Genomic DNA, 23,169 nt, shown 5'->3' with positions numbered 1-23,169 from the left:
TCATTTAAATCTCAACGAAGCAATTTTGTATTATGAAAACTAATTAATATCATGACACTTCCATTAACCGCGAGAAATTAGGCGGCAAGTTAATATTTACGTATTCGGACAGACCCTTTTTTCTTCACTAAAGATAGTACTTGTAATTGGATTTCCAAAATAGCTTGTTATAGTCATTGTTAAACATTTTCTTCTTGCTTAAAAACTTTGGATCGAATAATCTAAATAAATAAACATAATTCGGAGTTGTTGGAACAAATTGTTTGCCTTATCAAAAAAAAAAATATTTTTTAACTATTACAGCAGGCGTCCACCAGACAGATAGACACGAAAAAAAAGTTAATCTCTAAGTTAAATAATATCGGAAGACATGGTATTTTGCCATCAGTTAGAACTAATCATGCTAAATTGCTAATGCAGAAGGTCCCAGAGAACTGGGGCGATTGTAGTGTTGAACAGACGGATTTAATTGAACCCATAATTTTTTACGTAGAATAAAAATTTATATATAAAAATTTATTAAAATTACAAAAGTAGTAAATATGAACTTAGGATTTAAATTTTGAATCGGCACGTAGAATGGTGTCCATCTAGCCGAGGACAAAAATGTCAAATATCTAGCAGACCATAGTTTCCTGCTTTCCCATTGCCAAAAGTCCCAAACACTAGAAAACACACTAAAGGTGGGTCTATGGTGACCACAAAAGAGAACTTTATCTTAACCAAAGGAAAAGAAACAAAAAGGTATATAAAAAAACAGCACAATATATAATAAATTAAAAACTTAGAAAGAGATATACTTCAGACATGGTGATAAGTTACTCTTCCTCTGTTACTTGTTCTACTACTTCCACTACTGCATTTGATATTGGAAATTATAAGACTAGGCTGGTAAAAATTGAGCCACAAACATGTAACAGTGATCCTTCTCCTCCAAAGGCTCTCTTGATTGCTACCCCATCAGAAGCAGGAAACTACCCTGTACTGATATTTCTTCATGGCTATCTTCTTTACAATTCTTTCTATTCTCAGCTTATTCAACATGTCTCTTCTCATGGCTTCATTGTTGTGGCTCCTCAGGTTTGTTCCTTTTTCACTTTATTGATTGTGAACTCACTCTCAGAATTAAACAATCATCCTAAAGTGTGATAGTACTTAGCTTATTCTTGTTCTTGGTATCCTCTTCAAAACAATTGAAAGTCTGGTAAAGGAAATATTGATATAATATGAGGTTATTGGGAAGCAGAGATTTGTTAGTACATGCTATTTATAACTAGTATTAACAGTTTCTGGATTGGGAAATTAAGATCTAGTATAATGATTTATAAATCAACCAATCATTACAGTATATTCTGTATACTGTTTTGCTAGTGACAATTATTTTATTTTCATTGAGTTTAAGTTCTATGCGGTCAGAGGCGGATGCAACATATTAGTATCAGGTTCAACTGAACTCAGTACTTTTGACGCGAAATATTTGTAATAAATAATAGCTCAGAATCCATAACTTCAAAAATACAATAAGTTCAATGCTAAAAATCTTAAAGTTTGAACGCATAGTCATGAATCCACTACTGTATGCGGTGACAATATTAAAAATCTTTACGCATCCAGGCCATTAATAACATATAACAACAACAACAACAACCCAGTATAATCCCACTAGTGGGGTCTGGGGAGGGTAGTGTGTACGCAAACCTTACCCCTACCATGAGGTAGAGAGGCTGTTTCCAATAGACCCTCGGCATCCTTCCCTCCAAAAACTCCCCACCTTGGTAACCGAGTAAAAATGATAACTAATCTGCTATCACACGTTAAACTATACTGATAGTATAAATTTCAGTATATGTAACTTGAATTGATTTTCATTTGTGGTTCTCAACTGATATTTCATTTGCCTTGTACTAGTTATATTTGGTGGAAGGAGCAGATGCAACTGAGGATATCAAATCCACTGCTGAAATCACAAATTGGCTAGCTGAAGGATTGCACCATTACCTTCCATCCGGAGTAGAGCCAAACTTGAAAAAACTTGGACTAGCAGGCCATAGCCGTGGAGGAAAAGTTGCATTCGCGCTAGCTCTTGGAAAAATTGCTAATATTTCTACTAACCTGAAATTTTCAGCATTGATCGGTGTTGATCCTGTTGATGGCATGGACAAAGGAAAACAAACTCCACCAGCGGTTCTCACCTATACTCCTCACTCCTTCAATCTTGATATGTCAGTGATGGTGATTGGCTCGGGTTTAGGAGAAGTTAAAAAGAACCTTCTCTTCCCAGCTTGTGCTCCCAATGGAGTAAACCATCGCGATTTTTACAGTGAATGTTGCAAGCCAGCTTGTTACTTTGTGGCAAAGGATTATGGACATAATGATATGTTAGATGATGAAACGAAAGGGATTAGAGGCAAGGCTACTTATTGTTTGTGCAAGAAAGGGAAATCTAGAGAACCAATGAGGAGATTTGTTGGAGGGTTTCTGGTTGCATTTTTGGAAGCTTATTTGGAAGGGAAATCAAGTGAGTTGATGGCTATTAGAGATGGGAATTTTACACTACCTGTAGAGCTACAAGATATTGATTTTCTTGTGTAAGTTATATGATTTAGAACTTAGAAGAGAATGAAACAAGTTGAGCATCCAAGCAGAGTTATTCTGCATTAATGTGGTATCAGCTGTCTCGTTAAGAATTTGCTATTACACATTGGACAGAATTTTCCAGTAGTGAACTATGGTTATGAATACATTAAATATTCTGATTAGTCGATAACATTGGTACTGGTTGAAAATTTTGTGAAAGATAATTGGTAAAAGAAAGCAAAAGAGAGGGAAAAAAACAAAATCACAACAAATAAATGAAACTGAAGGTAAAAGGGGCCACGAACAAAAAACAATTGCTTCTATGTGAACCTCTCCTTTGAAGTACCAGACTACCAGATATAGTGATTTTGATTGGATTTATGAGAATAAACGGGAGACAATTGCTATTCTAGACTGTTCTTTGATTCATAGCATTGTTCCATCTCAAAAGAAGCAAATAACATTTCAACAATAAATCCAGCTCTGTTCTCGTTTATTAATAACAAAAGATAAAAAAGTAAACTAACGAAATCAATGCTTGGGTTGCACAGGAAGAAAATAGCAAAAGAATGTAACAAAGTTTCCCCAAGAATTTCAACTAGACTAATTGCTCTCTTCAATCTGTTGACATTGAACATTTGGATAAATATTGTGCAATCTTAAGGTAAATACATATCAGAGTTCACACATGAGACTGCAACTTCTCTCTCCCCCCCCCCCTTTTGGGGTGGGGGGGAGAGGGGGGTTGGAGTGGGGGGAGAGAGTTCTGCATAAATCCTGTTACTAATCTTAATTAACCCTCGTCAAATCACATGCACTCCAAATCATCTTCCCATTGTTCCAGGACGATAGAAGCAAGAGCAAGTCTATACGCGGTGGACCTTAAATTTCTAACCAGGACATAGATCTCCTTCCTTCTTTTCCTAACACCTACAGCCTTCCACTGTTCCTCTCTCAGGCGAGCAAGACAGACAGCCTCGCAAAGAGCCACTGCCACAGGCTTCTTGCTGCAGGATAAATTCAGATGAAATCAGTGCCAAAATGAAAGAACAGATCATAACTTTAGGAAAACTAACTTTTCCTCCAATTTAAAATTTTCTTTATCTGAGATTATACTTACAGTTACAATGCAGCATTACCATTTAAGTTACTAACCTTCCTCGAACAAATCCTGTTGTAATAAAGCCAATCGGTAATCTACAAGATTCTTTAGCAGCAGGTTCTTCAGGTACTTGAAATTCCCATTCACCAGTTGCTTGCTGGGAGAAGCACGATCTCGCAAAGGACTCAGGTACTTGAAGTTCCCCTTTGGAGATCTCTGATCTGCAGAATTGATAACTCATAAGAGATGCATCTGAGTATAAGAAACACTTAAGCTCCCTTTACTTTTCTTTTTTGGGGGATCAAGTAATACTTCCTTTACTTCTATTTAAAAGAAGATTCAGCAAGCATCAATAAGATAGTTCAGTTAGATCATACCAGAAACGTCACAAAAGAACCTGCTATTACATCTTATCCATATAATTACTAACACATAATGGCTACAGATGAAAAAATCGATAGAAATCTTGAACAGAATTTTCAAAGACTTTTCAAGATTGCTATTTTTTCCAGACTTTAATTGAAGGGAGAAGAGAAGACCAAAATAACAGGAAGAGATCATACAATCTACTTAATTATATATGATCTAGTACTACGTACACACACACACACACAAGGGAGTAATTTACTCATTTATTAGAAGTAGCATAATTAATACCATGTTTGGGAGCCTTTAGTTACTTTGTATAAAATTAGCACAACAAATATAGTGTTTGGTTGGAATTTTACAATTCCACATAAATAAAACATGTATAAGTTATGAGTCAATTTATGTATCATTTTATGCGGGGTAGAAGATGAAATAACTAATACATGTATTAGTAATACATGGATAAAATACTGAAACAACAAAATTACCCTCTATCATTCCACACATGCTTTCCCTTTCGATAGATTCATCTGTACCAAACTCTTTGGAGACTTGGTACAATATTAATATTTATTAAAAGAAGTTGCATAATGACTTGGTAAACCAGTTCTATTTCCAGTACAAAGACTTAAAAAGGACACGGAGAAATACAAGTTCAATTCCAAGCTATGCCCAGCTCATTGCAGTGCTATATAAACTCTGCTTGCTAACACTACTTTGTTATTAGTTTCAGCTGGTTATATAATGTACTATATTGATTTCCAAAAAGAAAAAACAAAGATCCAAATAAATAATCCCTGCATAACTATGCACAATTGTTGAAATGATTTTAAATAATCTCTCTTGAAAGTAGGCTCTAATATAGTGGACAGCGTTAGGGTGAAGTTCACAGACTCATCACACATGAAGAATAATCTGCCAAAATGTTTGTTCTCAAAACATTGTCATTTAGCAGTGGGCTTAGTCCTGCATTTTCTATTGTGTATCATATGAAATTCTCAAACTGCTGGATAAAAGCTCCATCAGCAACAAATAAGTATAAGTAAAGTACAGGGCAAGCAATTAACTGAATACAAAATGGATAACAATTGTCACCTGGTTGTCCACAACATTACATCATCGATGTGAGGTGCACAAACAACTGCTCCTTCTTCGAAAGAACCTTCTCTGTAGGCATGCAAAAGAACTCTGACCAAACACAACTTTTGGTCCTGATTTATCTGGTAAATGACCCCACCTGCATCCTCATTGAGTATCTTTTCGTCCTTCATAAATTTGCCGATGCACTTCTTACTGTGAAGCACTTTCGGAAATAAAAGTAGATGGCTAGCTTTGATCTCATCCAAAAACTGAATCAGCACATTACATGTCCTAGCAACAAATCCCTCAAATGGAGCACCACAACTACTCTCCGTTTCTGTTTTGCAACTTCTCAGGTATGGATTATTCATTGCTATGTTTCTGATCATATCATGTGGTAAAAGTTGTTCATGTTGTATCCGGCCATGAGCTGCCCCATTGAGTCCTTCTAGAGCAAGGCGGAGACTGTCCCATGGAGATGGAACTGGAACTTTCCAAGTCCTTGTGTGAGGAGAACGGAGCTCCGACTTTTTATCATCAGCAGCTTCCTCCAAGGCCATAAAACAAGAATATGCACTGCAATCAGGGAATTCCCTTGGAAAGCACGGGAATCCAAGCTGCAAATAGGAAAAACATAAATTGGGATTTAAAGTGATGTAAGACTCAAATTCACAGCGAAAGCAGAACATCCATACTGACTTCACAAGATATCCAGTGCTTCTCTCTCAAACCAATCGCTTGAGCACCATTGGTCACAATAGCCATCCAAAAGACCTTGATCCAAGACAGTGGAAGAATAATAGACCATCTGAAGAGAGATTTAAAAGAACAGTTATGAGGTATTCACTATATACGAACACGATTGCTTGATCGTTACAAATCAAGGGAATCCAGTTATATGTAGCCTCATTTTGCTTCTCTACCCTAAAAAGATACCAAGTTTTAACAATCAAAAAGATTACCAATTTTTCTAGAATTGCAAATATACCGTCTTCTAGGAGTTGATATAATACGATATTTCATATTTGAGGTGACATTTTTACCCTTTACATATCTTACAATTATTCTTTAAACATATTTCTTAAAACTCAAACATAACAACAATTTACTTTTGTTGTCCTTAATGTCCTTGAAAAATCTACCAAGACAAAAAAATTGGATAGAGGGCACACACCCACACCCACACATAAGTGTCCGTGCGTGTGTGTGTGTGTGTATATATATATATATATAGTTACACTTATCTTCTTATTCTTCCAGAGAATTATTTTCATTTATTTTTTTATTCTTAAAAACAAAGTAAAACGCACTTTTATTATGTTTGTTTTAACTCATAACATTATGTGATACGCTTCCGTAAACTAACACAAACCAATTGGACAATTACTCATGCTATCAACACAGGAAGTGCAATAACCACATTTTTTTTCTTTTGTAATTAGATGGTGGAGCTTTAAGGTGGATGCATATAATAAGTATATATCCTCAAAGGTTAAGCCTACCAACTAAACCAGAAGAGATGTGTCAGCAGAGCAATACGTGATATGAGAATTATTACATCAACCTCACCACAATGGTTGAAAGTTTGGACACAGAAGAGGTGTTTGTGGCACGAGAGTTCGAGTTTAAGCACATGCAATGTGTTTTAGTCATAAAAGTATATTGAGCAACCATGTCTAAATATAAATCAGACTTATTTTCATTTCCAAACCTTATGCTGGGAAATTCACCTTATAATGGAAGTTTTCTGGCTATCACTTCTGAGAAGCAGTATAGGGCAGAATCTAGAAAATCGCCTCTCAATAGAAGGTTGTTGTCTACCTGTGCTCGTATCACCAATGCGAAACAACTCCATACGCTGACGGTGTTTCTCCATGCAAAGGATGTTTTCTTCTATTGGAGGATCTATGTCCTTTTTAGTATCCCACAGATCAATACACTGAGATAAGCCATGACTCCCTTCAGGTTCTAAGAACGAACACGGGAGTAACTTCATATCCCTTTTTGGAGTTCCATTTCCTCCGCTCTCGTCTTTCTTATAAGATAGTATATCTTGAACCTTTGCTTCCGAAGCATTAGTAATATCTTTATCCAAAAACCTAGGATCATCGACAGAGAGAGAGAAGATTGCTGAAGATGGGATTTGATCATCATTCTCAATGTAGGATGCATACTTCACTAGGGAAGAATTTACTGAAGAACTGCATCGCAACAACGATATTCAGTTAACATGCTCATAATTCAGTTAAAATAGAAAGGTTGTGTCTTCAATAGTATCACCAGGTCGAAGGATGTAACATTTTTTGAAGAAGCTGAGATGCCCTAGATCCCATCACTTCCAGCTTCCCGAGATGGTTCTCAAGGGAAATGCAATTAACTCTAGTGCCAGCTGCATCTACCTGAAAATCAAGAAGCAATATTTCTGATCTACACAACAGCAACATGAAACAGGCAAGTAAACTACATGTTCTGTGAACAGTATGTGCATTTATAACCAAGAAAGGAATGTGTACAGCCATCATCATGTCACTGTAACATCTAAAACCGAAGAAACTAATAAGGAGACTAGTACATATGAGCTATTAGAAATGGACACCATATGATTCTTTACTCAACCTGCCTTTCACAAGCATTTTGCAAAGCATTATATCCTTCTCTAAAGGCAGCAGCATGTATCCAAACCCATAGCCGTCTTAAAGAAGAACAGCCATCAACTTTTTGTTGTTCACCACATATATTGGCATGATCAACATTTGTATCGGCATTCCTACACTGCTGTGGTTGCCACATATAGGTTACAGGAGCAATTGTCTGAGAAAAGACGGCTCCTACATGATGGAGCTGCCAAAGAAACAGAAATATCAAGCAAGCAAATTTTGGAGGTGATACCACTCTAACCGAAATACTAAGATGGACCACCCACCTCAGCACTACCGTAGATAGCACCAGAGAGTATGTCAGAACGAGCATCTTCACAATGTGAACATGGAGAAGGCACAAGCACAGTTTCTAGGATTGACAGCAACAAATCCTGGAAGAATATGTGAATGACCACATTATAAGCACAATCATTAGCTAGCAGAAGACCGTTATTTCCTTGCTACTGTTTCTTTTTTCTGGGCTCATAATTGCAAGGTTTGGGTAGATAATTGATAGAAAATAAACACAAATGTCTATTTTTATTTTTATTTTGATAAGTAACACAAATGTTCATTTAATTCAGATGCCATTGGTCTCAAAGTAATCTAGTGACCAAACGGAAATAAGTTAGAACAAGTATCAAGTAAAGCTTGGCAAGAAAGAGTAGGTAAATGCCTGCCTCTGGACCCTCCAACTGCACAGCACTGCAATAACTTGCATCATGGACAAGCACTCCTCCTTTTAGCTTCTTTAAAAGAGCTCTTGACCCCCTCCCTCTGCATCATATATTCATAATTAACAAATATAATATTCAAAGGACCTTCTTCCAACGATAGAAAGCATATAAGAGGCAAAATTGCAACCTTGTACCATCAACAAATGTGTTTCGTTTTAACCAGTAAAAGAAGTGCGTTTTTTCTTGTCTGATAACAAATGGTTCTTTTCAATGCACTAGGACAAAGTTAAAACTTTGTACCTGCACCTTGAACATGTTGCCAAAGAGCAGCAAAATCATTACCTGCCGTGCACACCAAGGGGAAGATAGAATCCCCAAAGTTTTGTCATTGTGAAACGCTTAGCATGCCATAAGTGAGTTCTGAGTCTCTTAGTTCCATCGCCTGAAGTTGAGAAGCCATCAAGAGAATTCTTTGTAAGTTCAAGTTTCCTACGAACATGGCGTGGAAGTTTCTTTTTATCTTTCTCCAAATAGCCTGGGTTAGTAGCATTAACCTCTCCTGCTTTCTGCTTCTTTCTAGCTCTACTTTTTGCCAGTCTATTATCATGTCCAGTTGTTCGTCTTCTCTTGCTTCTTTGAGATCTAAAATCATTACATAATCGTTCTTTTACAATTGAGTGAAGAGACTCAAGTTCAGAAGCTCGAGACTCAGCAAATTTGTGCACATTAATGGTGCGAGGCGGACCTGCTGCAGTTCGAGGTTTTCCTCTATCTGAATTCATCAAGTGAGGACAAAATTAACTCCCAGCAATGTAAGTAGATTGAATTCACAAGTTGCACATGTATTCAATAGTAAATTGGGGGGAAAACAACCAAAAAAAAAAAAAAAACTCAAGCGATAGTAAAAGTAAGGAAAGAAAGAAAAAGAGAGGAGGAGAGTGAGAAGCGTTTTACGGGTCTCGATTAAAACATCTTAAAATACTATTTCCAATACGGCAACTAGCTTCTCTTAGCATGTAATGAGTAGTAAAAAAGTTTAAAAGTTCCAATAAATCTATCGGATTTCGACGTGAGCAGCTGCAATCATAAACATGAAATAAAGTTTTTCTTTTGATAAACAATTAATTGCAGGGGCACCAAAAGCAAAGCGAAGATTTAAAAAAAAAAAAAAAGATATAGGTGATTAAATAGAATCAAAAATCGAGAAAAAATGGAATCTAAATTAGAGTCATGATAGAAATTTAAAGAGATGGGAAAATTATTGTGAGAGCTTTGGGTTATAGAAGAAAGCTAACCGTGGTGGAAATCTTTATTCATTCCGCCCCAAATTGAGCCTCTGTTTTCAGCTGCCCTCTTGATTTATCTCTTCTCAGCTGGCTCCTTAAACCCTGCAAAGGGTTTTTAAGCTTTTTATCAGACAGGATAGATGCAAAGACATAAATAGTCTCTGTTACTACTACATCTTTTTTAAATTTGAGGGTAATTTAGTCTTTTAAGTAAAAGGGCAAAACATAAACAGAAGAAGACTCTGCTCTTTTGCCTTGAAAATACCTAGCAAGAAGACGATTTTAGGGCACGAGAACTCCAACTGGTAATCCACACTTTGGTAATTTTCTTTTGATCCTTTTAGCTAAAATTTCACTATTTCTGAACTAATTTTATGCTGCAATCTTCGTGCTTCTATATAGAAACTAGTTCAGACTGTTATGCATATATATGTTGTGCTTTGTGCATAAGCAAACAATTATATCTGATATATATTTTCAATTAGGAGGAAAACTTCTTTATTGGATAAATCGTGTATTCTATGTCATAGGTTTTACCTTTCAGTTTAAAATTTTAGAAAACAAAAAAAGTTTATTTTTCAATGTATGGGTTATAGTGCGTTTCCTATCTGGGTTAGGAGACAATGTTGGTCTGTCGCAAAGTTTGAAGTTATTTCCTTTATTCTATGGCCCTCTCTAGTAAAAATGTCTAAAGCTATGTTTGGTAATTGTGTGTTTATTTCCTGGGTTGCTCTTCGTGAAGTCCAGAGATAAATTTCTTTGAAACTTTTTGGGTAAAAAAGGGTAGCCTGGTGCATTAAGCTCTCGCTATGCGCGGGATCCGGGGAAGGGCCGGACCACAAGGGCCTATCGTACGCAGTCTTACCCTGTTTTTCTGCGAGAGTCTGTTTCCACGGCTCGAACCCGTGACCTCCTGAATTTTGGATGTTTAATTTTTCATCTAATCCCCCTTGAATGTTATTTTATTGAGTATATTCTAGGTGTTCAGTATTGGAAAGGTGTCTTTAATTGAGATTTTCTTCTACACTTTGATTGTTCTCGACTTCATCCTTGCCCATGGATCATACTATTTAGTGTACGGGTTCTATATTACTTCATTGAATTAGTGGATAGTTAGAGGCCTTTCATACTTCAAGTTGTGCTATAGCCTATAGAGAGATTAATCCTGCCTTTGTGCCACACATTTTTGTCATACTTTGATGTATCAAAATTGTCAAACAGTTTGGAGTAATTCACATTGTGTCGAAGAAGCTTTACCAAAATTAGGATAAAGACATCTAGCTTCATGGTATATAGAGTGAATGTTTCTAGCACTTATCTAATAGTTAATCTTCTACCCACGCAATTATAGGAGCATGGCACAAGTGCACAAAATGAATTCTAATTGCCATGAGAGCATCATAAAATACCGATGGACCTTTTCATAAAAATATTATGACCTAGGAGAACACTTGTAATATGCTACAGTATTACTTTTCATTACAAATGTTCTCCCACCCATCCACCCCCATTGCAAAAGAAGAAAAGAAGGAGAGTAGGATAAACATGGAAGACTTTGTGTTCTCTTTTTCAAGTACTCTGGCTAAACCAAAGCTCATCACAAGAAGCCGGAGCCACTAAGCTCTGAAGCTGTGTTAGCATACAACTAATTAGACTTGCTTAAAATGTTGACTAACAATGATGTACTCAGGAAGAGAAAAACTAAATAAAGCATTTTTTTCCCTGGGAAAGAAAAAAAAAAGGAAAAGCAAAGCTTACGCTTAGTTTTTTGAAATTACAGATACAACCGATTGATAGCGACTGCTTGTTGGTGAATTGAAGAGTAGTAGTTTGAGCGGTGAAGAGTTCTGGATTCTGGTGATGAAGATGTATGAACACTTTATGATTTTTGTTCCTGATTGAAGCCCATTGCTTCAGTGAGCTTTTAAGTTCATGGTCTTTGTTGCTGGGTAGTTGCAGTTTCTCATACAATATCTTTTGCAGACTTGAAGCAAATGCAGGTGCTCTCACAAACTTTGAAGTGCTAGACTTTCTACGCTCGAGAGGTGCAGGAAGAGATCCTACACGGGTCATAGTTCCTGTTGCACCGTCAGAGTTCAAGGTTGGAAGTTACATTATCCAACTTCTTGTTTGAGCGTATTTCATTAGGCCTGGCAATGGCTGATGCTTGTGATCTTCTAGGTGTATGATTATTTAGAGCAAACTGCTGCTTGCAATCAGACAAGACAAGCAATTGGTGAATTTTTGGAAAAATGTAAAAGTATCAAGCTCGCGAAAGCTGAGATCCTTAACATCATCAATATTAGGCCATCTTCGCTCGTTGAACTTTACCCGGTAATGTTTGGAAAGATGATGCTCTTGGTATATTGACTACTTAAACTTGCAGCATTGTAATTTGTTCGACATCTGTGAGCTGTTGTATTATTGTTGCACACCACAGGTTTTTCATACTTTTAAGCAATGGAAAATATAGATAAATGACTTTTCCCCAATAAAGAGGAAGCAGGAAAGAAGATATAGTTTACCTCCTTGGTGCACTCATCTAATTTGCGCAAATAAAAAATGTTGCATTCGTCATGGTTTAGTCATTTACAATGGTAAGCCCCAAAGTATGACCTTGTTATTGAGGTGATTGTTGGGATCCTTGGGTACGCTAAAGGAAATTGGTTTTCTTGATTAGATTTTGAAGGATAAGGATGAAACCATGTATCCTCATGAGCTTTTGTGGTTGGTGTACAATTGAGTGTGCGATGTTGATGTGTTGCATTTGGATAACTCCCTCCTTGAGGTGTCATTAGATAGCCAGTTGCCACTTGCCAACCATATGTTGAATACATGCTGATTAACTGTATGAACGTCTGTTCCAACTTCACAATTTATACAAAACTCTAGCATGCTTTCTGAACCAAATCATGTCATTAAGGTCACCTTTCATTTACATGTTATATTGATTTTGCCTGAGGTTCTGATATATATTTGCTTCTCTTAACATATGCAGATAATAGAGGAATATGACAACCGTTTTGGGGAAGCTACAGAAGCTGCGGAAACAATGGAAGAGTTTGTGGAAACAGTGCAGCAGTTGCCACCTCCTCCAAACCAAATGCAGTCTGAACAAGGAACTGCTGCAGACGAAACAGAAGTTCCAGATGGAGAAAAGATAGAGGTTACCGAATAGATTATGTAGGTCATACAAGAAACCTTTTGGGGAAAGTTTTTTGTTTCTTCGCGAAAGCACTGCAGATACTAGTTTATGTAGATATGGTGTTCTAGTCTTACAAGTACTGAAATTACAAGTTTGGCTTGAGTTTTAGTTATAGATGCTTCTTACATTTCTTGAACAGAAACGGAAGGTCAGAATGCTGATTTCTTTCATTCGTGCCCTTTTCCACTTCCCTACTTTGGTTATTGTTGTCAATCTTGATATTGGCTTGTACGGCTCGTAAGCTTTTGTGTTAAATTACGTAACGCCAATGAAAATAGAAACTGAGGAAATGATTTGTAATTGTGAGGAAGTTGTTGCTCCTTCCCCCTAGTAATATGTTCGAGAAAAAAGGACTCGATCCAGCTTCGGATGCTTGCCTATACTTGTCTCGAGCATCTCGGATCTATACATCGAAGGGGTAATGAACATTTTACTCTAAATTCGACACCTATTGCTAATGCATCCTCATTTTTGTTAATTGACCGTGGAAGCTCTTATTCGAGGAGGTGCTCTTGGCACAATGAATACCGCTTATTCTGGTGTTTATTAGTAGTGGTACACAATCGGTTCCAATTTTTGCATCTTCTTCTCCCTCTGAATCAATCTTTTCCTTGCCGTAATGGTTGAATTCTCGTTAGTATCAATGATACAAGTCGAATCCTAGATGTAGAAATAGAAGAAGGTGGACCCTCTCTCCATCGAAAGAAATGATATTATTCGGTTGACGTGGTTATTGGCAAGAACTTATTGAATGCATCGTTTAGGCTCATAATAAATTAGAAGTTGCTCCTACTACTCAGCCGGGAACCTTTGTAAAGACGGAAAATTTTGAACCCAATATGAATTGATGTGTATTGTCTTGAAAAAGAAATATATGCACAGTGTAGCTAATTTATTCAATTTACTCTATGTACTACTCTCATACCTGTCCCATACCTGTCCGTGTATAATTTGTCCTAACGTGAATAAAAAATATATACAAGGAAATATAAAATACAACTAAGGAATCTCTAGCTACTGTAGTCAAAATATTCCTTTGCTATTATGGACAACTGGATTGTACAACACTTTACATAATCTCGTTCGAGAATAGAGTTGTCATTTCACATTCCCATTATATTTGAAAATAAAATACTACCCCACTTCAGATATCTCATAATGCTTTTGTACTTTGAGTCCTAAACCAGTATCTTCTCTTTTATGTTTCCCTTTGTCAATCGGCAGTGATGCATGTCGATCAATTCTCCGATTAACTTCATTTGTTGAAATCACACGAAATAAGATCTTTCCACTCTTTTTTTTTCCAAAGCTGCCCAAAGTCTTAGATTGTCTTTTATCCTTTCTTTAATCCCCCCCCCCTCCCCCCTCCCCCCAAGTTAGAGGGGTTTGAGAAAACACCCAACTTGCCCAGTAAGGTGTGATGCTTAGGTCCGGTGAGTGTTTTCGTGAATAAATCGGCTAGCTGAGAATCAGTTCTGACGAAAGAGAGGGAAATAAGACTGAAGATGAACTGTTGTCGCACAAAATAACAGTCAATTTCAACATATTTCGTCCTCTCATGAAAGACGGGATTTTTAGCTATATGAATAGTTGCCTGACTGTTAGAGTGAAGTGGAACCGGAAGTGTGATTGGTGCTGAAAGATCATCGAAGAGGCGGACTAACCAGGTAAACTCCGCCACAACTCTCTACATCGATCGATACTCTGCTTCGGCGGAACTGAGAGAAATTGAGGCTTGTTTTTTCAATTTCCAGGAAATTGGCGAAGATCCTAATGAGATGTAGAAACCACTCACTAATCTCTGAGAATCTGGAAATCAACCCCAATCTGAATCATAAAAAGCTTGGAGTTTAAAAGATGGTGATGTAGTCATGAAAAGCCCAAGTCTTGGGTGTAACACCCCGAAAAATTTTGCAAATGAATTTGTAAGGCAGCGTTAAAATTTCCTAATGATTTAATATTTTAAAGTGCGACAACGGTATTCAGGAATAATGTATTCTAGTATTAAAGGAGACCCATAGGATAGAACTATATCATTTCAAAATAAAAATATATGTTTAAGGTGTGTTGGAACTGTAGCGACCATACTTGTCGTTTTGAACATTTACGCTCCTTTCTATTATTTGAAGTCTTAAGTAGCTTCATATGATGTATTATGACGAAGTTTGAGTTTTTTTTTGTATTCGACCTCGAATCGGAGTTTTGATGATTCTGCTAGGTCCGGATAGTGATTTTGGACTCGGGCGTATGCCCGGAATTTAATTTGAATATTTCTAGGATGTTTCGACATCGCTTCTTCGAGTATATGTGGTATCACATTAAGAAAACGAGGTCCAAATTCAGTTTTTATTGAAGCATTAGATCCGTATTGAAATTACGGAGCCATAGCAAAAAGAATCGTCGAATTCGGACATCGTATGAGAGAGTTATGCCCATTCCCGTGACAGAAAAAATCATTCCCCGTCGCCAACGCCCAGGGTAGCACGGGGCACTGTCCCTGGCGCTCAGATTTCTTTCAACTACTGGAACTAGCACCACAGGCAGCCCTCGGTGCCACCTGTGGCTCCCGAAACACTATATACTCATTTTGGGGTTCATTTTACCCCATTTCTCTTGGCCGAACTTTGGGGTTTTCCTCCATTCTCTCAAGACCTCCAACTCCCCCCATCTTCAAGGTGAGTAATCCCTACTAATTTTATGTTTCATTCCATCAATTCCACCCTAAAACTAACTCAATCCTCCGTAAAATACATAGATTTTTAAGAAAGTTCTTCAAGAACTCAAAGGAGGGTTTTGCAAGATTTCTTCCAAAAGGTAATCCTACACCCATAGACTTACATGTATGGATATATTATGGGAATATGAGTATGAATTAAGTATTGGAACTTATGGTATGGTGATTGGAAGCCATAAGTTCCCAATTTAAATACATATCCATTGTAGAGATTGAAAGGTGATTATTTGATGGAATTTTATTGGTTGGATGTGAATGGATGGTCATGTATGTGATGTTGGAAGTTATGAATTGTTTAAGAATGATGGTGGGATAAATTGTTACTAAATGGTAGTAGTTGGATGAACTAATTCTATGGGTAAGAGATGTAAAGATTCATGCATATTAGGAGTTTGATAAAATGCCTAAATGGCCTAAATTATGGAATTTGTTACTAATATTAGTCCAATTGAATTATGTTGATGTAGATTGAAGTTGTAAGAGTAGTAGGTGATTTTAGTAGTACTAAAGAGCTCCATCAAGGTATGTTGACTAAACTACTTTCTTAAGATTGAATTCAATGATGTTCTCATAAGTTTCAAGTATGGTTATCTCAACTTCCTTATTCTATGTTTCGAATTGTTCCCAATAAATTCAATTGTCTCGAATAAGCAAAGTGTCGAGAATTAAGTATTCAAAACGAGTTCAGAATGTTCCTAACACATTATGTTATCCTTTGGGAATGTGTTCAAGAATGATACGTGTATTAAAATGCTATGTCTTTGAGTTGTGTTTCAAATGAAGGTTATGATTCCAAATTGTGTGAGAAAACTCAATATGCTTAAGATTCTTAATTGCTCATATGTGTACCTAAAGCCTTGTTTGAAAATGTCTAATTGTTGATAACATATAAAGATGTGAAAAAAGTATGAAATGCGATGATTGATATAAGTGAAAATTATACTTGTGGCCAATGGAGCTAATGAAATAAAATGATGTGAGAAAGGTTATGAAATGAGTCTTGATTCAACTATTCCGAATTGACTTCGAAAATAGAATTGCCTGAAAGCCTATAAACTCAAGTCATGCTCATATGCGGCTGTTTTAACAACGTTATGATTTGTGAGTATTTTCAATGTGTTTTGCGTTCTTACATATTCGTGAGTGGAAATTGTGTATTGCCCTTTGTGGGGGAAAATATATCAAGAATAAATGGTGTGTTATTTGCTGATAATTTAAACTTGTATATCAATTGCCAATCATTTTACTCCACTTCTCGGAAAGAAATCTACGGTGCTTAAATTGGTCATTTCTAATGAACTTAAAGTTGTGATTTTTGAAATATTATATGTATGTTGATATTTATGAAAATAGAATTGCCTGAAAGCCTATAAACTCAAGTCATGCTCATATGCGGCTGTTTTAACAACGTTATGATTTGTGAGTATTTTCAATGTGTTTTGCGTTCTTACATATTCGTGAGTGGAAATTGTGTATTGCCCTTTGTGGGGGGAAATATATCAAGAATAAATGGTGTGTTATTTGCTGATAATTTAAACTTGTATATCAATTGCCAATCATTTTACTCCACTTCTCGGAAAGAAATCTACGGTGCTTAAATTGGTCATTTCTAATGAACTTAAAGTTGTGATTTTTGAAATATTATATGTATGTTGATATTTATGGTGATGATACATGAGAGGGAAGAAATAAAAGTGTGGAATAACAAATATGGCCACCGTGTCTTGAATAAAGAATCTTGTGAATGGTCAAAAGAGCCAAGAAAATATTATTTTTATTATTGGTTGAAAATACTAGTGGAGATTTATACAATGTGGAAGATGATGAGGTAAATACATTTGCACCTATGTTATTTTTGTGAATTATTCCCCTTATTTGGGATGAGATTGATGTGATAAAATTATTCCTCTTAATTAGGATAAGATTGATTGATATAAAAGGGTTGATCTCTCGAATAAGACAACCTAGCCGATCGGGTCGTAATCGGACACCATGTCGCATATATGATGGTGATTGTACTGGAAATTATAATTGAAATTGAGATTTTGGTTGATGTCTTCAAAGGAGATTTATACAATGTGGAAGATGATGAGGTAAATACATTTGCACCTATGTTATTTTTGTGAATTATTCCCCTTATTTGGGATGAGATTGATGTGATAAAATTATTCCTCTTAATTAGGATAAGATTGATTGATATAAAAGGGTTGATCTCTCGAATAAGACAACCTAGCCGATCGGGTCGTGATCGGACACCATGTCGCATATATGATGGTGATTGTACTGGAAATTATAATTGAAATTGAGATTTTGGTTGATGTCTTCAAATAAGACAACCTAGCCGATCTGGTCATGATCGAACTCCGTGCTAAAATTACGGTGGTATTGGTATTAATAATAATTATGGTTGATTCTTTAATGATATAGCCTAGCCGATCGGGTCGTGATCGAACTCCGTGCTAAAATTATGGTGGTATTAGTATTGTGAATATCGGTATTGTGAACATTGGTGCTAATGATCTCCCAACCAAAAATTATATATGAAGTTCGTATTTTGAAAATCATTATGTTTTAACTGGATATTTGGATATTGTGGATTGTGACTTGCCATTTCTATGTGTCGTCTTTTCTTATATGGTCATTATATTTTGAAAGAGGACTTTTAGCTTTACATACTAGTACTATTCGACAGTACTAACGTCTCTTTTGCCGGGGGCGTTGTATCTTTAATGGATGCAGGTGGTTCTACAACATGCGGCTTTGATATGTGATAGCGGTACTCTTTCTTCAGATGACTTGGTGAACCCCCTTCATTTCGGGGGTCATGTATCATTTGTTCTCATGTACTGTGTTTTGAGGTATAGTTGGGGTCTTGTTCCCGGTATTTTCATATTACTCTTCTATTGTACGTAGAGGCTCCGTAGACAAACTTGGTATTAAAGCCTAAGGTTTTAAAGTGTCCTAAGATGTCTCGGAGCCGTGTCTAGTAGAGTCCTTCTTATCGGTGTATTGTCGACCACATCTATAATGAGGAGGCTTCTTGGACATTTAGGAATTTCACACCTCTTTGATACTCCAGATCGTGCGATAGAGCTCAAGGTAGGAAGTTAAATTTATCGCCATGTCTGATTTTCCATATGCGTAACCCACAGGTTTGAGGCATCGAGAAGGAAATGAAAGACCTAATTGCTAGGGGAAATAGTTAATGTCACCACGCCACAAGATTATGTGGTGAGAGCACCTAAGAAATTAAAGAGGATTATTGGCATCAATAAGCCGAAATGTTTGATATGAAATAAGAGACACCCGGATTTATGTTGGATGATTCTTGAAATATGTTATGGTTGTGGAAAGAGGGGGCACAAGGAGAACAAATTCCCTTAGGTTAGATACACCCATCCCGGTCTGCCCGATATGCAGGCGGAAACATTTTGCGTCGTGTTGTGAGTATGCTCAGGAGCGTGTTAGGGGTGGTAGATTTGGGCAATTATAAAAGTCTATACAACGAGCTGTTGCAGAGATTGTTAATCCCATCACGGGGTCCTGGATGAAGGACATGGGGAATGCTTATGATGTATGCAAAAAGGGTAAATATCAGATAAGTGGGGCGAGTCAGTTTAGCGGACCCCATCCTCGTTGTGTGAAGTGTATGAGATATCATTCAGAGGTATATCACTATGGTACTAATGTATGTTTTGGATGTGGAGTAAAGGGGCATCAATTAAGGTACTGCCCTGTCAATCTAAAGTTACCAAGTAAGTCACTCCTTACTATATCATTATGAACACCACATGTTTTTCCTTGTTGTATATGTACATCTATATCGAAGCCTGCATAAGTATGGTCTTAATGTGAATCTGAATCACCAAACATTGCATGTACCTACTCTTTGAATGAGACGCAGTATTCGTGAAGCCTCTTGATCACAATTCTCTTGTTTAAGACCTCTTGAGGAATTGAGTTCTATAATTATGTCCTTGAATTGATTTATAACTCTAGGATTAATACTTCCCACTGCTTCCCTAAATTCTCCACAAGGGACTATACCTGATGAATTTCTTACAGAATCTTCTGATTCGAATGGATAACATCTTCTCATTTGTGCCTATGCACGCACCATTATAATATTTACCTATGTGGTATCATATTTAATGTAAAACAGCCTAGTGTTGAGATCTTTCTTGAGCCACTCTTTTTTTCTCTCTGATGTATGCGAGTCCTATGGTTTGAACAATCATTTTGTTCCTTTCTGTATATTATCACGAATCCTTTTCATTATCTAGTAACATGATGGCATATCTCAGCACCTATTATATGTGTACGTGTCAATTGAAATGGCCACTTATCTGTATAACGTTTCTCGGGAATTTGGGGTTGTCGTGAATTTGTCACAAGAAGATCTTTTTGTTCGCCCATCTCAGTATGACTCTTATGTCCACCTAGATCATGCCACAGTGAGTAACACACATTGTTCCTAACATTGTAGCTGCCCATGAAGTGGCATAGTATTGCAGCTTGAGAGTTGTTATGGCGAAAACATGTCTAGCTCACAGCAAAGTGTTCATTCTCTCTAACCAATACATGATTTCATCCCAACATTAAGATGTCCTAGCTATATGATTTCACTTGTGTGAGGTTAAAATTAAGCAGCCTTATGATAAGCATATTGAATTGAAAGATAAATTCATCGTATCTCCAGTCCTCTCATATAGGACCAACTATTGGCAAAGGTTAAGTTGTTAGAATGATAATAATCTCACAAGTGTTCAACTTCTTTTTTCATCCTCATGGGCTTGTGGCATACCCTGTGCTAGTCACCGTTAAGAGCATAATGCAATTTCATGTATGTTGAAACTCATATCACATTCAGTGTGCCAGAATATTCTCATTTCGAGTTAAACTGATTTTCCCTACATTCCAAGAGGCGACTGGTGTCATGTACTTGGCCATTTCTCTTTGAGGCTTACTATTGCCGAACAAGGCACATATGAAATGAAACAATTATTGTTGTCCTTTTCATGACTCATAGTCTTCCGATAATAACTGGCGCTAATGTTTTTATCCTCCCGACCATGCTCCCATATGTCACATGTCTAAAATGACTCATTTCTTTTAAATATCAGAATCATGAACATGGTCCCTACATTATCAATGCCTACTAGGCAACTCTATGCCTCATTTGTCGAATCAATGATGTCATCACAATGATTAACCATGTCATCACTATTGGTCGTAACCTTTATGTCTCTTAGGATATAACCTCCTAAAATGCCCTGCTCAGCACATTGATGGATTTTTGAAAAATTCCAGCACAATCTCAAACCTCGTTGTTCCTATTTATAGTAACCTATGGGGGTTGAAGGTTCAAACATGTAAAATAAGAAGCATCATCCCGTGATCAAATATATGGTATAGGAAGTTTTATGGTCATATTCAAGCTAGAACACCTTAGAGTAATTGTTGGAGGTCGCCAAAGGTTTAGTTTAGGTGATCGGCGTGGGGAACTAGAGTTGAAGAAAGTGAACAGGTTATTCTCAAGATTTTCTCTATGATTATATTGGGTGAATTGTTAAGGAAGATAAAGTATGTGTAGTCACATTAGGCCTTCTTGAAGGAAATAGGCCAAACTATGAGTATGATGTTTTCCTATTATTATCCTTTGTGTACCCGGTGTTTCATGTGTCTATGTCTAAGGAAGTAATTGGAAATCCTTTGTATATCGTTCCGGTGGAGGTTATTGAAGGTGGAGTTAATAGATAGTTAGCTTATGAGAGGTACATAATTGTCATCTTTGTTAGATGATACTGGAAGTTGAGATTGCCTACGTTAATGTGTAATGGCGAAGTCTGTAAGTCGAGAAGGCCACCTTGAGGGCCAAAAGTGTTAAGGAAATAAAATGTTCTCACTCGAGCGTATAGTCAAATGATTGTGATTTGAAAGGTACTTTCTAGGTGTTATGATTTTAAAATGTGCAGTTCCTGTCCAGATATCATTTTGATAATGCAGTGCTTGTAATTAGTGTTATTGATATATGCATTGTAGTACTTTATTGGGTTGTGGATGTGTTGTTAGGAGTTATTTTGGTGTTACTCTGACAGGTGAATAGGCCTAGTTACAGGGGAGACTCTAGCGAATTTTTTGGAAATTTAGGGAGTTAGCCAAATTTTGAAACTCCTGGTGTGTGTGAACTAACAGTTGGGAAACACTGAATGCTAATGATGGATTTTGACCCTCATTCGAGGACGAATGATCCTAAGCGGAGGAGAATGTAACACCCCGGAAAATTTCACAAATGAATTTGTAAGGCACCGTTAAAATTTCCTAATGATTTAATATTTTAAAGTGCGACAACGGTATTCAGGAATAACGTATTCTAGTATTAAAGGAGACTCGTAGGATAGAACCACATCATTTTAAAATGAAAATATATGTTTATGGTGTGTTGGAACTGTAGCGACCCTACTTGTCGTTTTGAACATTTATACTCCTTTCTATTATTTGAAGTCTTAAGTAGCTTCATATGATGTATTATGACCAAGTTTGAGTTTTCTTTTGTATTCGACCTCAAATCGGAGTTTTGATGATTCCGTTAGGTCCGGATGGTGATTTTGGACTCGGGCGTATGCCCGAAATTTAATTTGGATATTTCTAGGATGTTTCGACGTCGCTTCTTCGAATATATGTGGTATCACATTAAGAAAACTAGCTCCAAATTCAGTTTTTATTGAAGAATTAGATCCGTATTGAAATTACGGAGCCATAGCAAAAAGAATCGTTGAATTCGGACATCGTATGAGAGAGTTATGCCCATTCCCGTGACAGAAAAAATCATTTCCCATCGCCAGCGCTCAGGGTAGCGCGGGGCGCTGTCCCTGGTGCAGGGATTTCTTTCAGCTACTGGAACCAGTGCCACATGCAGCCCCGGCGCCACCTGTGGCGCCCGAAACGCTATATACTCATTTCGGAGTTCATTTTACCCCATTTCTCTTGGCCAAACTTTGGAATTTTCCTCCATTCTATCAAGACCTCCAACTCCCCCCATCTTCAGGGTGAGTAATACCTACTAATTTTATGTTTCATTCCATCAATTCTACCCTAAAACTAACTCAATCCTCCATAAAATACATAGATCTTGAAGAAAGTTCTTCAAGAACTCAAAGGAGGGTTTTGCAAGATTTCTTCCAAAAGGTAATCCTACACCCTTAGACTTACATGTATGGATATATTATGGGAATATGAGTATGAATTAAGTATTGAAACTTATGGTATGGTGATTGGAAGTCATAAGTTTCCAATTTAAATACATATCTATTGTAGAGATTGAAAAGAGATTATTTGATGGAATTTTGTTGGTTGGATGTGAATGGATGGTCTTGGATGTGAATGGGTGGTCATGTATGTGATGTTTGAAGTTATGAATTGTTTAAGAATGATGGTGGGATAAATTGTTAGTACATGGTAGTAGTTGGATAAACTAATTCTATGGGTAAGAGATGTAAA

At 36.8% G+C, this 23,169-nt stretch overlaps 3 protein-coding genes across 5 annotated transcripts; 2 read left to right on the top strand and 1 right to left on the bottom strand.

Annotated features, from left to right (window-relative positions):
• Positions 1–767: 767 nt before the first annotated feature.
• LOC104093037 (chlorophyllase-2) lies at positions 768–2,767 on the top strand. Its single transcript, XM_009598744.4, has 2 exons — positions 768–1,080; positions 1,909–2,767. The coding sequence occupies exons 1-2, from the start codon at positions 808–810 to the stop codon at positions 2,590–2,592; spliced, it is 957 nt and encodes a 318-aa protein (XP_009597039.1). The 5' UTR covers positions 768–807; the 3' UTR covers positions 2,593–2,767.
• Positions 2,768–3,120: 353 nt separating this feature from the next.
• On the bottom strand, positions 3,121–11,627 carry LOC104093038 (ribonucleases P/MRP protein subunit POP1). 3 transcript variants are annotated; one of them, XM_009598745.4, is made up of 12 exons: positions 11,489–11,627; positions 9,740–9,832; positions 8,787–9,216; positions 8,448–8,544; positions 8,052–8,159; positions 7,745–7,969; positions 7,409–7,527; positions 6,859–7,329; positions 5,828–5,936; positions 5,144–5,745; positions 3,733–3,900; positions 3,121–3,584 (listed from the first exon to the last, which is right to left on the bottom strand). In XM_009598745.4, the coding sequence occupies exons 2-12, from the start codon at positions 9,759–9,761 to the stop codon at positions 3,386–3,388; spliced, it is 2,550 nt and encodes an 849-aa protein (XP_009597040.1). In that variant the 5' UTR covers positions 9,762–9,832; positions 11,489–11,627; the 3' UTR covers positions 3,121–3,385. The 3 variants fall into 3 exon arrangements, with proteins under 3 accessions (XP_009597040.1, XP_009597042.1, XP_009597043.1); XM_009598747.4 differs by lacking the exon at positions 11,489–11,627 and having other exon boundaries at positions 8,787–9,245; positions 9,740–9,809; XM_009598748.4 differs by lacking the exons at positions 9,740–9,832; positions 11,489–11,627 and having other exon boundaries at positions 8,444–8,544; positions 8,787–8,928.
• On the top strand, positions 11,506–13,114 carry LOC104093039 (uncharacterized). The gene is made up of 4 exons (XM_009598749.4): positions 11,506–11,598; positions 11,714–11,831; positions 11,912–12,064; positions 12,729–13,114. The coding sequence occupies exons 1-4, from the start codon at positions 11,591–11,593 to the stop codon at positions 12,906–12,908; spliced, it is 459 nt and encodes a 152-aa protein (XP_009597044.1). The 5' UTR covers positions 11,506–11,590; the 3' UTR covers positions 12,909–13,114.
• The last annotated feature ends 10,055 nt before the right edge of the window (positions 13,115–23,169 follow it).

Source organism: Nicotiana tomentosiformis, chromosome 6, assembly GCF_000390325.3.
Source record: "Nicotiana tomentosiformis chromosome 6, ASM39032v3, whole genome shotgun sequence".
Taxonomy (NCBI): Eukaryota; Viridiplantae; Streptophyta; class Magnoliopsida; order Solanales; family Solanaceae; genus Nicotiana; species Nicotiana tomentosiformis.
Note: the sequence above shows the minus strand (reverse complement) of the source record. Positions and strands in the feature narration are given on the sequence as shown.